At 34.7% G+C, this 17,368-nt stretch overlaps 1 protein-coding gene across 4 annotated transcripts in view; it reads right to left on the bottom strand.

The window, feature by feature from the left end:
* The window catches only part of ATP11A (ATPase phospholipid transporting 11A), a 139,025-nt gene that overhangs the window by 69,517 nt on the left and 52,140 nt on the right, over positions 1 to 17,368 (bottom strand). For all 4 annotated transcript variants that reach the window (XM_026055417.1, XM_026055409.1, XM_026055427.1 and 1 more), the window contains one exon: positions 2,584 to 2,706. In XM_026055417.1, coding sequence (XP_025911202.1) covers positions 2,584 to 2,706 — 123 coding nt within the window. The remainder of the gene's footprint in view (positions 1 to 2,583; positions 2,707 to 17,368) is intronic.

Here is a 17,368-nt window from a genome sequence, read left to right as displayed (position 1 = left end):
CTTTCACAGTAAGACTTAGAAATTTTTAAAAGTGTAATGAGTTTAATGAATAAATGGCAAATTTGAGAAATATTTAAGATAGAAAATTACTGCCTCTAATAAATTTTGTTCATGGAAAACCACTTATAGTTGACAACTAAAGAGTTTAGTATTTAAAACATTTCACTGAACATGCTTTACAGCTAAATAAAAATACAGTGAAGTCTCTTCTTTGAATTAATTGAAATCCTACATGTTTACTAAATGCAGTCAAGGATCTTCTGCTCAAAGCAGCTTTAAGCCATACTTAGAAGCTCATTCTGCAAAGCATAACAACTTGTAACTTACACTAATTTCAGCATCACAAAAAGATGTCAACATCTTGCAGGGCTGAGTTCACGGAACAAGCTAAGGGCACATGAAGCAGGTAGAAGAACAAATTTTTTTAATGTTTTATGGTTTTCATTTTATGAATATGAGGATTTTAGGTGATTTTTTCCATAATCACATTGACTTTTTTAGCCATTAATTTCATTTAATGTATATGGAGGAATACAGAAATCCTTCCTTTCTCACTTTGTCATTAATTTACTTTAAATGACTGAAATAGAAATGTTAAATAAAAAAAAGTATCTAAAAAGAACCTATGTTTGAGGCATCTAAATATGAAATAATGTTTTCCAATAAACAAACAAACAAACCTTTAGAAAAATCATTCATTTTCTTAAAAAACTCAGAAAATAGACTCTCCCAGCTAGCTCTACAGATTCTATGCCTGACACTAGTGACTGTAATCCTATGAATTCTATTTCTTCATTGCACACTTGTTATGGAGCTTTTCATCAAATGGGATCAGGTTTTCAATTAAACAACATTATTCCTGATATGAATACAATTTTGTAACATTTCAACATAAATAAAATGGAGCTACATAATCTGCATTTCCCCTTACTGAGCATTCTTGGTAACACAGAAAACCAACTTCTTTGGAGCAGAAAAGTCATTCCATTTTTTTCCTTTTACCTATTGAAGATCACATAAAGAAAAAAAAAAAGACCTATAGAAGTTTGAAGAAAATCATTTTTAGTCCTCCAAAATGATCTAATATTTGCAAAATTAAATTTTGTCAAGATTGAAGTCCTCAAAAGGCCAGTAAAGACATACTGGAAGGGTGAGAGTAAAGAACCCCGAGAATTCAGTTGCTACAAAATGATATAGAAATAAAAGAGATAATGTAAAGGACATTTTAATTTGAAAAAATGTCAACAGTAACTTACTTCAGTGGCTTTATTTATGTATTTCCCAGATGAGATGTATGAGATGAACAAATAAAAAAAGTGTCATGGGAGTACAAAGATTTGCATAAAATGTGTTTGCTCTTCAATAATCCAAAAGGCAATATAAACTATTTGTGTAAAGCACAGGATTTCCACTTGTGCTAATTTGATCTTATTCTACTTGGACTATTTACTGCATTGTCTTTTGAATAGTCTATCTAATTAAAGACGCCAAGGTACCAGGCTGTTTGCTTTTGTATTGTCTTTGAATGAAGTATGGAAGGAAGGTAGTAAAATATATTTTCTTCGAATTCCACATAAGAAATGAAAGAGAATTTGAGAAAAGTGGCGGTTTTACTACTGTTCGGGCATATATTAAACATATAAGATATAAAGAAATATAGATGTTCGTCTCCTTAAGATTACAATGGAACTAAGTTTCTTAAATAGGTCTGTGCATCTGAGCCACTCTCCGAAAAGAAATTTTCTCAGTAGGATAGTTATTTTATTGAATTGATTATTTCCTAGTTGGTTTGAAGGTGTGCGTTCATGAAGTTTAAAACCTAAGCACATTAAAAATGTGAATTCTTAGGGTGTTAGCCCTATACTAAGCCACAAGCGTTCAACATTCAGATTAAGTTTTCCATGCCAGTGGAGGACGGACCTTTGCTAAAGCAACTCTGTCAGTCTAAAGAGGTACCAACAGCCTAATACCTCATGGAATTTTCCTCATGGAAGGTATAAGGAAGGATACACAAGCTAAAGTGACGGACAACTGGGAGGTTTCCAAAGGGCACAAATATATCACAAATACCAAGAGTTAAGAATGATCCACTTCTAGATGGATAACAATATTCTATTATTTCTATGGGTTTTTGTCAATATGAGCTTTTAGAGGGAACTGCACTGTTATCATGGAGATAGCTTAGTCTGTGGACCATTTGTATTGATCTTATTACTTCTAGTACTTTGAGGTATTGCCCTAGATTACAAAGGACATGGTCTTTGGAAGATTTTCTTTACTCCACAATCACCCCAAATTAAATTTAATGTCATACCTCTGTGTGGAAAAGCACAGCATCATTCTAACAGTTCACTATGTGCTATTTTAAACATGAGATGAGTCATTTTATTCCTGTTCATGCTAGAGGCAATTTGGCAATTAGTTTTGGTAGAAGAAATTTGAGGTATCGTCATTTTACCTTTACCAGTAGTTGTCACGAAAAAGGAAAAATATATACGAAGCAAAAATTCTTGGAGGAAATTAATGAACAGAAAGCATAACTTAAGCTGATTTATGTAAATGAATGAAGGAAAATACTACTACCTTTGATGAGACTATTCGGTTATCTGGGTATCTCTGTGGAATGTATGCTTCAGTGCCTGAAGGTGGTTCACGGTGTCCAACATAAATAGTCCGACTGTCCACCCAATTCTCTTCTCCAGCACACTACAGGGAAAAAAAAGGTGTCATCTCAGTTCACTCAGTATTTCTGCATGAAGATGAGTCACAGTCTGAATTATCTAGTCATGTCTCCGAACATCAATGCATACACAGCCATCAATGTATTACCCCTACATGCCTATTTATAATCTCCTCAAGAACACTAAAAGACACAAATATAAGTCAACTGTCAAAACTCTGCCTTAACTGCACTGAATAGCACTTTCCCTTAAAGCAATAAAGGAGCATCCATAAAAAGTATTATTTGAAAAAAGAATGGTTTAAGATTTTTTCAGTCATATTAGATTTTTATTAAGCATTTAGGTGGTCACTACGCATTTCACCACTGACAAAAATCAGTGTTAATTTAAAAAATGTATTTTATATGTGACAAGTACAATCTCATTTTTAAGACTGGCCAGGCATAACTCGATTTTTTACTAGAAACAAAACACTTTGCTGCAAAAGAGAAACCCTGTGTTCTCTGAAATACTAGTAATAATGATTTTTCCAGACACCAAGCAAATTTAAGGGATCACAGATTGCCAGTAAAAGATCTCAGCTTGTCAGCTCAAATCTTTTGCTCTTTAATTAAAGCTGCATCTGCAACTAGAAAAAAATAGATGAGCCAAACTGAAATGTTCATATATTCGCATCTCAAAACCCCCCTACATCTACAGCTCATCTAAAATCAGCACTTGTATGCTTTCAATTCACTGTAAAACTGTAGAATTCACTGCAGAAGAGCGTTTGCATATAAACAAAATGATTAATGTGTTTCTTTAGAATTGTGATGGTATATTTTTTTTTTTAGGTACTTGGAAAATGCTCATCCCTTAGTAGACAGTTTTACTAATTCTCATCTATAATATGAAAACTATTGCTCAAGTACAGTATACATTTCTAATATCTTGTCCCATACATTGGAAAACTCAGACATTAACTCACTATTTTAATGTCATCATTAGGTCAGGTTTGGAGTTTTATAAGTAAATTAAATATTTAAATGTGTAATCAATTTAAACAGAAAAACATTGCTTTATACTGTAATGTTGCATTTACATATATTTCCATTAAGCATATTAGAGGAAAGCTTCTTTTCTTCATCTTCAATGGCAACATCTATTTACTATATTAAATGCTTCCTGAGAGTGCTCCTGGGCATTGGTGTTATATGGGTGAACTGTCAGAATGCTTTCTAGCAAACTAATACCAAACAATTACTAGGAGCAGTTTGGTAGTTTGCATAGCCAAAGCATCGCTCCCCACAGCAGCTGGATGTAGCTGTACAGCTCTTGACAGCAAGAGTTTAATCATATGGACACTGTCTCTTCTTTTCTAGTTGGTCTCACTGCCAATAGTTGTGAGCACATTTACTTTGCTAGTACAGATACAGCCAGTAAGTTTAACATAAAAAAAAAAAAAAAACACCTTAGTATTGCCTTCAATGGTTCACTACATGATTATTCCACTGTCTTAAGTGCAACACATACGCCAAGAAGAAACTTCCAACATAAATTATGTTAACAAAGTCTCATAATACCCTGAACACCTGGAGTAGTTATGCTTATAAAACAGTTATCTCTGTGATTTGAATGGTTTTCTTTAGAAAAAAAATGAAACTTCAAAAATACCTATTGTACTCGGATTATTAACCACAGAATAGCTGAATAGTCATGAAGTGAAATGTAGAGTGCAATAAGAAGCTTAAACAAAAGCAACCTTTGCCATCCTACACATGTGCTAAAACTAGTTACAAAGAAACTTAAATTATTATTAATTCTTGCACATTACAGAGAAACAAAGGTTAGAAGCTACCAAAAGGTAGCTTCCAAAGGCTCAGAAGCTACCAAAGACCAAAAATACAAAACTAAAAATAAAGTGAAGAATACAAGTTAAAAAAGCTTGTATTTTTAACCATTCTAATCCAAGACCCCTGAAGAAGAGACCCTCAAGAAACATGATGCGAAGACAAGTTACCTATAAAGGAAGTAAAAATGATAGACCTTCTTAAGACAAACCAATGGCCTAGTCACAGTTACGTTAAACTCCATAACTCTTATTGACTTCAGTGGGAGTGCACGTACAACATTTCTCAGATACCAGATCCCTGCAGTGTGGGCCTGAAAGCAGAATGCAGGTAAGTTTAAAAAGTAGTTTAATTTTCCAGGTAGACAACTCCTTCTGTAGCTCTAATTTGACTTGTTACAGTTCGAAAGCAGGCTGCCGTTCTAACTGTTTAGGCCACTTCTGAAAATCACTTCTGAAGACTATGTAGAGTTGACTTGCAGCAAGTTTAAGTATTTTGGAAGGAAGGAAACTGTAGTGACAAAGTTTCTATATTCTACCATCCTTCTAGGGCAAGAACAAAAACTGGTATCCTTTATCATTCTACTGGCACAGAACACATTTTACCTTTCCAATATACCTGAATGTATAATGCATGCAAATGATTTACTGATGCTTGTGCCAAACAATTCTGGAAATGGAAGAGAGTGTGAGATATTCCTGAATAGTAGATTAGATTGTACAATATACTTATTAGTTTTTCTGTTAAGAAGGGTATTTCAGACATATAAGCAACATGAAGATTATTCCTAACACAGTCAAGTGCCTGAGTTCAGAGATGATTGCATAGGGGATGCACATACAGGCGAATGGGAATTCAGTACATAAATCTTTGAACATCTGGAATAAACCACTCAGCTTCTCCTTCCCTATACACAGGCCCAACCTGACAATATATTTCCTATATTTATTGTGAACTAATCTAAGCAACTTGGTGAGGACATTATTAGTTCATATAAGCATTTTTTTAATTTCACAGTATAAAGTGACCTTTATCATGAGAGTTAAAACAGTCCTTTGTGAAATTATTTATCAACCTTGTAAGAATAAAGGGCAGAGCTCTTTACACAGTATTCTCCTACATTACTGCCTACCTTTTAAAGGCTGGATGCCCCTAGAGTACTGTAGTAAAACTAAGTAAACCAACTTAATGTCACAGTCCAAAATTTGTATGCCTAATGAAAAGTTCCATAAAATTTACTTTAAACAGGGATATCAGATCAAGACAAACCCTTCTGCTAGCTCAATCAGATCTACTTTTACTTTAAATTGTTAAAATCACCACAAGGGACAATAACATAACTGTAACAATTTTAGCTATCTGCTAACGCAGATTTTTTTTTAATTTTTCAACATGTTAACAAAGAATAGTAAACTAATTTACTTTATTAATCTAATTCAAGAAGTTGACATAAGAACTTCAAAGCCCCAAAACATTCACAGTCCAAGTGTAAATTGTAGAAGGAAGCGTGAGGCTATATTATTCAGTGAGGTAAAACTGCAATACAAAAAGAAATATCATGCATTATTCAGTAAGATCACAAAGGAACTCACTTCTACCAAGCAGTAAAAGATGCTTTTAGGAAAACAGCACTATATAGCCTTTTTTTTTTTTTTTTTTTAAAAAAATTTAAGGTTTGTGGAAACCCTGCATTGAGCAAGTCTATCAGCGCCATTTGTCCAACAGCATGTGCTCACTTTGTGTCTCTGTGTCACATTTTGTACATTGGTTTTTTTAGACATAATGTTATTGCATACTTAATAGACTACAGTACAGTGTAAAGATAACTTTTACATGCACTGGGAAACCAAAAAATGTGTGTGACTTGCTTTATTGCGATATTCGCTTTACAGCAGTGGTCTGGAACCGAACCCGCAATATCTCCGAGGTATGCCTGTATAAATAAACCTTAGCATTATCTGTTTCTATTAATAGCATAAAGCTCAATGTACTGAGACCTAGCTTCATTGGCACATCAGTGAAGAAACATTACTTGGTTTTAGTCTTTCAAGCAGGATCAGCAATACAGAAAGCAAAGACCAGCAAAAGACTAAGTCATCTTTACATAATACATAATAATAGCGAGACTGAATATTATACCTTAACAAACATTTGTCTTTAGGAGAAAATACCAAATATTCATATATCTTATTTTTCAGATTTAAAAATTAAACTCAAATTAGCTTCAGATTCACCTGCATGTTATTCTGCTAATTTTTATCTAAATTTAATTTAAATAAAAATATCTTATCTGAAGAGACAAAAGATTGGCATTCAACAGGTGACAAGGAAAGGATGGTAGGGAGGTATCAGCAGTTTTTCAATCTTTTACAAGAGCGCACCTTATGGTTAATTTGAAAATGCTCCTGTAACTTCTCATAGAAAAACAAACACAATGTGATCAAGTCCAGGAAGATAGTCAACCAAACTGCTCTTTGCATTTTATTTTAGTTCCTTCCTCCCAAAGCTATTTTTAACCCATTAACTAAAACTGAGCATACATATCAGGGTTGTCATTACAGTGGGTAGGTCTTTGAAAAGTAACTGTCCGTGAAAGATTCCAAGTCTTTCCAAATATTTTTAGAAAAGTGATTGGACTTACAGTTTGGGAAATCAGTGGAAACACTGAATGACATTTACTGACTCTCCACTTAAAATACCAATTTGGGCAAAACTAGTAGCAACAATCTTAGACTCAAAATTATATTCTCTCTCCAAATAAGGTAAACAAAACCACTATCAGAATAAGTTAGTATGCTTTAGGTACAGCTGAAAATTCAGCAAAATCTGCACTGGCCAGGCTGGAAATATATGTCATACAATATTCTCTTATTTTTTTTGCTAAATGCTTTCTCAGGCAGAATGTGTATGTTGGAAGAGTAATAAACAGACGGCACACACTAAACATAAATTTGCTAGTAAAGAATTCTCAGAACCAGTTGTAATCTTGCTCAGTCAGGCTATAACTAAGGTTCATTCACATAAATATACTTTGCACTCTTAGAGGCAGAGTTTGGGAACAGACTGGTGTTTCAATAAAACACTACTATTTGATCTCAGTAAAGCAATTAACACTTGGTAAAACTGCACACAAAACACACAGCTGCTCAATCACTTAGGAGTATTAGGATAACAGATACTGACAAGCTATTATCACCCAAAACCTGCATGAACTCCTGAAGTTGCACAGATTGAAAAGCTTTTGCATATAAAATATTTTGCTCTTATCTAACTGGATATGTTACTACAGGTCTGCACTACAAGATGTCCTCAGTTTTCAATTTTTCATTCAGCAGACAGAGAAAAAAAAATCAGTATCTTAAGAAGCTGTAATTCATTAAAGTGAAAAAAAGGAACTCATTTCTAATCTCTTAAGCAAATTGCCTTATTTGTCATACACCATTTTTATCACAGGTACTGAGGTACTGAGAACCTGTTCTTTTACACTTGACTCAGCAGCATTCTGCAGGTAAACCTGCAACCAACTTCCCTAGGGAAACAATGGGCGATGTGTAATTTCATCTAACCTTTCTAAATCCAATCAAATCCACAGTGCTTTTAAAGTTAGATCTGATCTATAAATCACAAAAAAGCAAAAGAACTCTGTAAATTTTATAAAACTGATTTTATCTCTACAGAATAAATCTACATTTTCTCTAAGAACTATTACAAGTAATTGCTAGCAAGTACAACAGATTAAGGATTGAAATAGCACACTTTGCATAAAATCTCATGAATTTGCATGTATTTCTCTGTGGAAATACAGGGTGAAGTTCATGCCCATTAAAAGTATCTTAGTAATTTGGCAAGCTCACTAAGATCTATATAGCGTATCGAATAAGATTTAAGTTTTGTTCACAGCATTATATTAGCCCTCTGTACGGATGAACCAAGCTCAGAATAAAGAGTAAACATAACTTTAAAGGACATTGTTTTTATATGTGTTTCATATGAATACAAAAGGGCACTTATAATTCAAAGATATATTTATCAGATAAATTTCAGGTTTTACCATCTGAGAAAGGACTACCTCAATATTAGGTATTGTAAACTATACAAAACAACTTATTATATGTATCTATAAGCCATATAGACAGTATGAGTAGTTAGTCAGCATGTAGACTTTACTGTTAAACTACTAATTTAATGGGGATACTAAAAGCAGATCTTCAGAGGCAACCACAAAAAAAACAAAACAGCTCCTCTGTCCCAGAAACTCCCTCTACGACATTAAGAAACACCTGTGACAGAATTAACAAATTCCCTACGGGAGATGTCATGGGATGGCAATCTCATGGGATCTGTTGCCTTATATCGTTGCTACAGAGTATTTACTGCTAGATTTCTTTTTAGAAAGATATTTTAAACCCTTACATGATAACTTTAGTCAGATATAATGCTTGAAAATAAAACTCTCCCAAATGCCATTGCCTACAAATCACACAATGTTGGACATCAGTATATGCCAAGGGAGAGGGAAGATAAGAAAATAAACATTCTTTGCCTTCCTTTAGGTTATTTTATTTATGAATCTCAGGTTAAGGGATGCGATTAGAAATAGACTGGTAAGTCTTAACTACAGAAAGTAGTGCTAAGTTGATAAGTAAATTACCTAACCAAGCCATACCTACAGCATTTGGTGAATTTTAATTTTCTGATGCTTCCTTCTGGTATGGACACCTACTACCACCTCCTGTGAGGTTCTCTTGTGTGTGCAGGTAGAAGGGGAAGAGCTTCACAGTGATAAGCTGCACGAAGTTTTGTGACATTTGCTTGGAAGAGGAAATGCAGAAACATGATGATGGAATCATGTAAAGTTTTGTAATGCACACCAGTTAGAACAAATGTTCTGACACAAAAGCAAATATTCCCGTTTTTGTAAAATACCTAACATTTCTGAAAACATACTTAACATATATTTATCTCAACTTTCCAGATCATAACTCCTTGAGTAAGATACTCAGCATAAAGGGTTTCTGAAGACATTCTAATACATCTATATTCAAATAACATCATATCAGTTTGTACAGTTCTAATATAGCACTTTGTCTGATTTGCAGTTTAAAATGTCACATTTAATTGAATTCCATGTAATATATACCTGATTGGTTAAACCATCCAACTTGATGGCTGAAAAAACAGTGATTTGTGTTCCTCTTAAAAAGAGTTATAGTAATTCTTTGTTTCAAATATATATAAACTTACTTAAGTTATTCAAACAAGATAAAGATCACTCATAAATATGCAGTTTAAACTCCAAATACTGCTGGCATGTATCAAAGACTTAAACTGGTCCATTAGGTGTAGCTATATGTGATACTTGTCACAAGCAAGAGAAAATCTTCTGTGTGTTTTTCCTGTTTACTTCCACGAAGACTTGTTTTGAAAGCAATACAGAGGGAAGTCTCCCATCCCTTTCATACATCTGACATTGAACCTATTTCAAGGAAACACTGGGGTGATCTCAGAAAGGTAGATAGGCAAAATATATGAATTACTGGACAGCTGGAAAAATGCTTGTTTCGCTTCTTTTCCTTCTTCCCACTGTAATAATTGTCCCACATTTTGCTCCTTGCTACCTATAATATCAGCAAGATATAATAGGGTAGGGAGAAACTGTGCCTCCCTCTATGTCTCCCCAGCCCCAGCCAAGAACTGCTACATGGAAATCCTTTCAAATGTCTGTCTTGCAATTAGAAAGGCAGATGAGAAACAAACTACACTTTGAGTAAAAGTGATAAGAGAAGCTAGAAGGGACAAGCGTCACATGAGATGCCCAATACTGGGCAGCCTTGGCACTTTAATTAATTATAAATAAAGTTTATATCTAAGTAGCTCCAGACCAACAGCTGAAATTTGAGTTTGTGGAGAAAATCTGCAGCTTCACTTGGTGCTAAAAGAAGCTGTAAGGCAACAAGAACAAGTATATTTCTTGCAAGAAAACAAAGTGGCTCTAAGAATTACATGCAATGCCAGTCAAACTCAGAAAGCTTTACAGATACTTCAGAGTGCAGGTTACTCTACCCTTTTCATTGCTAGGAAAGAATTGTATTTGCAATAATTCACCAAAAAGCTTGCAAAGAAAGAACAAAAATTTTGGTTAGTTTTCTAACTGAAAATTTTAAAATTGCTGTTTTCACAGTATACAGATTTTAAAGAAACAAAGAGGATGCAAGGAGGCAACCAGCAGAATATGTTCATTCAAAAATAAGTAACAAAACCCTAGATACACCAAACTCTCTATTTTCTTTTATGTGGAGATATTAAATGAAAACAAGCAAAAATACCTGTACCAACCTTTTCAAGAGCACAAGTTAATGCATATGGGGGCAAATATTCATGAAATTAGATACAACTAAAATTCATTCATAAGCATTGTTCTTAGAGTAGCTTCAGATTATTGAAGGGGGGGTCATATCCTAATACACACTTTAAATTTACAGCAGTAAATTACTCTACCATCAGCCTTCACGTAGATGTGATCAGAATTGGCCAGAGAGTGATAAAATCCTCTGCCAGGATTTCAGTAAATAATGAGCTCATATTCAATTTATTTGCCATTCTTCTGTTCAGACACTCTTTGAAGTGACACTCTTCAGCAAACAACCGTGTGAACTTTCATTTAAGCAGGCAAGAAACAAAATGTACTATTTTTGTACAGTACCTACACTACCAGCAACACGGAGGCAGTCCCACGAAACCTTCAGGCCAAAATCATGCTATGATTTTATTCAGAGAGGAAAGAGAGAAGCAAGGGGAGGAATCAAAGTTCTGGCCAGGTTTCCAGAACAAAGACAGCTTAGAGACATGGATTTTCATATACTTTTTTACACTTAGAACAAGGGATTTCAAAATGTCTCATCTCTGTTAGCTGTTTTCTCGATTGTTCAGGTGAGCCATGGACAAAAATACACATAGTACCTATTGCACTCTGCAGCCTGACATATCTGCTGATCAAGAAGCCTCCCTATTCCTACCTTCCGCTAGAGAAGTACACTGCAGTTTTCCCCCAAGTTAACATCATCCTCTTTCCTTGTAAACCTTTAAAAACAGACATGAAAAGCTTCTGGAATGAACAACAGATGAAGATTTTCAAGATTTTGCTGCCTACAAAAGACCATGAGCTTGAATGCTTGTATGTCACAACCGCTGTGTGAACTAGCTTGATGTTTTAAAGTTTCCCTCCAACTCATGTTACAGTAATCTACTCTTTTTCACAACCAGATAGGCTTTTTACAATCATATTGCAGATATGTTGACTTAGGTTTGTTATCAGAAAGTACTGGAAGGCATCACTTAAGTCTCACAAGTTTATTGCAAATGGTAATTACTCACCGTTGTCACTCGTAACTTCTTAAAGTCAAAAAGAATTTTCATTCCTAAATAGATACACAGCTAGTGACATTTCAATTCTGGCAGAGAGAAGGTGAGAATATATGCTGATACCACAGAATATTCCAACAATTTTAACAATCTGTAAGATGTTCTTAGAAGTCTTCAGGCCACTGAGTTAGACACCTATCACCAAAGAACATGCAAATGTTGTTGCATAGAGTTCAATCTGTAATAACCTAGGGCTTTAGTCCTTATGTTATTATTTATACTGTAAATTCACCAAAGTATTTATTGTAGATGCATTTGTATCTATATATGTCTTTATATATTCATATTTAGCAGATAGTGAACTACAGTTTCTTAATGAACACTGACTTACTATTTAACACGGTTTTCTTTGCTACACAGACAATAATTATGTGAAAGCACATTCAACCCTTAGACTGACAATACATCATTGCATCTGAGAATTTGTTAGTAAATTAAGTTTTATCTTGTTAAATCAAGATGTCAGAATTCAGATTATAAAACATTATGTCAATTTTGGCATAATGTCTCAATAGCATGCAATAAAGTAGATATATTCTAAATATTAGAGGTGTCTAAAGTGAATACCAAAACACAACATTCTTATTACAGTTAGCACCATTATTTATAAAATTCAATTCACAGAAACATGATTGAAAGTATTATTAAAATTACTGAAATAATTTGTCTTGTCTAAAAGGCTTACTATTTTAGTAAAGTCATTCTTTTTTTGTCAAATACTGTTGCAACACTGCAATAAGCCTCTTTTGGGGAGGGTCATCTGAGTCTCAGCTTTTCATTTTATGTCGGTAGCTACACTAACCTGAGCTGGACCCTCATCAGATGCAAATATCCAAAGATAAACAAGAGAGACAAAACAAACTATCACATGGGTGCTGCAGAAATTGGTATGACTGATGTGGTACCTGATAGTCTTCCACACCTATAATGAGAAACCAAAATCCTCTGCAAAATTATCACTGGTTTTCTTTTGCACAGGTGTCATTTTTTTGACAAGTTTAAAACAAAGATCCTTCTCCCTTGATCCAGCCCCCAATTTATTCCTCAGGCTAAGAGCTGCCAGATTTTATCAGCCTACATACCACCCACAGAAATAAACAGATAAGATACAAATGACAAGTTTGTGCTGCATTGCTGGTATGTTTGTCAACAGCCTAGAAACCCTTGCATTAGTCAAAATGACAACAGTAATGGTCAAATTCTACTATGTGTAATTACATTTTGCCATATCCCCTGCGGTGTCAGTTACAAATTATATACCTCACTTTGTCCTGTATGTGATTGTTTTTGAGAGCTATTAAAAATAGTCACATAAATCCCAGCAAAACTATACTTCATCTTGAACAAATTCTATATTTATAGCTCTAAAATAACCTGTTCAGAATGTTAAGAATGGTAAGTGATTAAGAATATATTGTTAGAAGCTATTTAGTGTTTTCCTGCATCTCCTGACTTTTTACTGTGCACTGGCACCAAATCTCCTGTGACGTAAATTTAGTTTGGTGAATGCTAACACACACAGACATAAGTCTGCTTTGATAGCCAGAGAGGACCCTAACTACAGATGGTTATAAAGATTAATGAAACATTTATTTGGAGCTGTTCAAAAAACTGACTTGAGTTTCAACAAACTTCAGACTTGCATAATTACACAACAGTGTTCCAGTACAACTCTGACACACTAAGAAAAGAACATAAAAAATTAATCTATTAGTTCTTTTAACACCGCATGGTAATGCCATATGATGAAGTATTTTAGCCAAAAGGTCATGTGTAGGTTCAAGTACTAGCTCACAAAATTGTATTTTGCAGTTTTACCTACCATTATATAGGTACTGATTATGAAATAGCCTGCTTGAACCTTATGTTTAACTATCAAGATCTTTTAAATTATCCAAAACTAGAAGGTCTCAGAATCATAAATCTGAATTCAGATGAAATCTATACTGAGGAAAAGCAAGAATTTTAAACTTAGTAAATGGCATGGCCATGAAGGATGTTCATCACCTTTGAGTGTTAATGTCAGGACTACGAATAAACCTACTCATAATGCATAAAAAGCTCTATGACACCGATAATAACAAAATTTTTGGAATACATTTTGTTTTCACTGAACTTAAGGAATGTGAAATCCATCAAGATAAAACATTATTTGACAATTCCTTTGATGCACTGAGCTTTAAAATAGTATTTACTTTTACTCTCAAGGAACAGAGATGTAATGATTTGCAACTGAACAAAATGAAGTAGAATAAATATTTCACAATGTATTACATTTACAAACATCAAAAGATTTATTTCAAGAACCAACACTGCTATAGTAACCAGTCAAATATTTTAAAAAGTAAACTTTTGTAATTGTTTCTACTATTATTTGTATTTTAAAAGTTAGATATTCATACAAAGGATTATTTTACACTCCAGCTATTTCTTTTGCCATATATATACACTCAGAAAAACATAAGCAAAATTTCAAAAAAATAGTCTACAATACAAAAGAAGAAATAGATACAAATATTGACTAATCAAACAGTTAGAAACTAGTATCAGTCACTATTCAAAAAAGTCTCAAGAACCCAGAATATAGATATGTATAGAAACCTGAAGAGCTGTTCTGCTCTTTTTCAAGACATCAAACATATATTATCCAGATAACTAAACAGCAAACTGTGGAAGTCAAAACAGCCAGTGCTTAATAGTCAAACCTAGGGAAAGGAATTTTAGTAACTAAACTCTTTGGGGTAAGTACATTCAGAAAAATTCCAGTATCTAACTAAACTATCGCTGAAAATTACAATACATCAAGACAAGACGCAGGAAAACAAGGAGGGATTTTCAGTTTTTACTATTTGAAATAGTTTAGTGTAGATCAGGTTAAGTTTAAAACAAATTATCATCAATAATTCACAGAGGGAACTTTTCTTGACATAACAAAGCTGAGGAACACTTAAAAAAATTTTTTTCAATATATATTTAATCACCATACATTACTAGATGTTAACCAGCAGTGGCTGGTCAACATGATTGTGTAGTCCATACTTATAAAATAGTAATAATAATAACATTAATGATAGACAGGAAACTCATAGTGTGTCAACACAGATACTGTATGCCCAACACATCTGTAGTCAAGCTCCAGTACACCGAGTATTTCTTGATCAGAACTATCAAACTGGAGCCAGGATCTCTCAACTTCCTGTTCAGACATGAAGCTGCCAATAAATATTCTACTGGACATTGAAAAACTGCTATAAAGAACACAGAGATCCCCAAGTTTAATGCCAGATGTAATTGCAGCATATGTAGTACATTGATTTATTCACAAAAAAAGAATATTTTCATCTTTGATACCTAAGATATTTGCCCCAAAGTCTGATATATTGCATACTGCTAAAGTATTAAAAGAAAATAATCATATATTTATTACTTCCTAAATTCAGATTTGGAAAAGTGAAACTGTTATTTATTTGTGGACAAGAGAGAAAGGAAAATGAAACTGTCTAAAAGTTAAGGCTTGGCCTGATATTTAGAATTGCTAAGTATCTGAAATTCTCAGTAATTTCAACAGTGTGTTGTAATTATTTAAAAACTAAGAGTAACAGGTAAGTGGAACTTAATTTTTTACCTGTAGCCAGCTTTTACTGAAGTGCTAAACTGGATGAAGGGACAGAGTGGACCCTCAGCAAGTTTGCAGACGATACAAAAAAAGGAGGAGTGGTTGATACTGCAGATGACTGGGCTGCCATTTAGATGGACCTTGATGGGCTGGAGAAATGGGCTGACAGAAACCTTATGAAATTCAGCAAAGGGAAATGGAAAGTCCTGCACCTGCAGAAGAATAACCCTGCCTTGCATCAGTACAGACTAGGGGCTGACTGGCCAGAAGGTAGCTTTGCAGAAGAGGACCTAGGAGCCCTGTGGACAACTGGTTGAACATGAGCCAGCAATGTGCCATTGAGGCAAAAGCAGCCAACAGCCTCCTGGGTTGCATTGTGAAGAGCATCTCTGGCAGTGATCCTTCCCCTCTACTGAGTCCTGGTGAGGCCACATCTGGAGTGCTGAGTCCAGTTCTGGGCTCCCCAATACAAGAGAGACATGGGCATACATAAGGGATCGGAGCATCTGACATACGAGCAGCTGAGAAAGTTGGGACTGTTCAAGAGAGGTAATGGGGAAAGAAGAAAAGGAGGCTCAGGGGGTGTATCTTATCAATGTGTACAAATACTTGATAGCGGGGAGTAAAGAGATAGAGCCGGACTCTTCTCAGTAGTGCCAAGGGAAGTGACAAGAGGCAATGAACAAAAACTGAGATACTAGAAACCCCTTTCAAACATAAGAAAAAGCTTTATTACTGTGAGGGAGGTCAAACACTGGAACAGGTGGCCCAAGGAGGTTGTGGAGTCTCCATCCTTGGAGGTATCTAAAACCAAACTGGACATGGTCCTGGGCAGCCTGCTATAGGTGACCCTGCTTGAACAGGAGAGCTTGACTAGCTGATCTCCAGAGGTCCTTTCCAACCTCAGCTAATCTGTGATTCTTTGGGGGGGGGGGGGGAAGGGGAAACACCTCATAGACAAGACTGAATGATATGTATCTCAAATGACATGGGTTCCAAGAGTTCTAGATAAGATGAGGCTTTATCAAGCTATTAGCAATGTCCATGGGTCAAGCTATGAGCAGCTCAACTGAAGATATCAAGATAGAACCAATCTTTCTACCTGATCGCATCTTTTATTTCCCCTCAGATCCTATAATACTGTCACAAATTCTACTTTTTTTCTTTAGTAGGAAAGACACAGCAATGAGCTAGTCTAGTCCAAACTTCTCAAAAGTCTTCTATTTACCTACCAAAGCAGGATGATAAAGGAGTCTTTTTTCTTATTATTGTGTATGTGGTAGAATTTTATGTTCCTGCTTCTTCCCCATTTTTGAACATGTAGCTTAGTCAAACAACATTTAAACAGCCCTCTATGTTGTAAAGGAGTAATCTTTGTTGCAGTTCTTGACAATCTACTTTCAAAATGTATTTGCATACTCAGACTTTACCTTCTTGCATTCTGGCTGCATGTGTAATCTGTGATACTACAGTGTTCAACATTCTTAGGTGAGAGATCACCAAAGCTTTGCTGTGAAGTCAGGGTGGACACTGGATCCGAGACTCATCAAAAAGATGAGGCTGACTGAAGTCAATAGATAATCCTTAACTGTGGAAAGGGGTTCAAAGCATAAAGGAGAAGAGTCTTATCCATCCTGGAGATTGATAGATACAAATGACTTTATTTTAGTAAAAAATGTGGCTACTTCCCACTTTAAAGTGTGAATCATACACTGCAGCATTCATCTACAGCTCAGCAAGCAAGCTCCTAAATAATGCCATGTGATTGGTGCCAATATATTTATACAACATAGGGAACATGCTCTTGAAAGCTTTTCATG

This window comes from Apteryx rowi, unplaced genomic scaffold (assembly GCF_003343035.1).
Source record: "Apteryx rowi isolate R43461 unplaced genomic scaffold, aptRow1 scaffold_123, whole genome shotgun sequence".
In the NCBI taxonomy this organism is placed as follows: domain Eukaryota; kingdom Metazoa; phylum Chordata; class Aves; order Apterygiformes; family Apterygidae; genus Apteryx; species Apteryx rowi.
The sequence above is the reverse complement of the archived record's forward strand: the minus strand, read 5'-3'. Positions and strand labels throughout refer to the sequence as shown.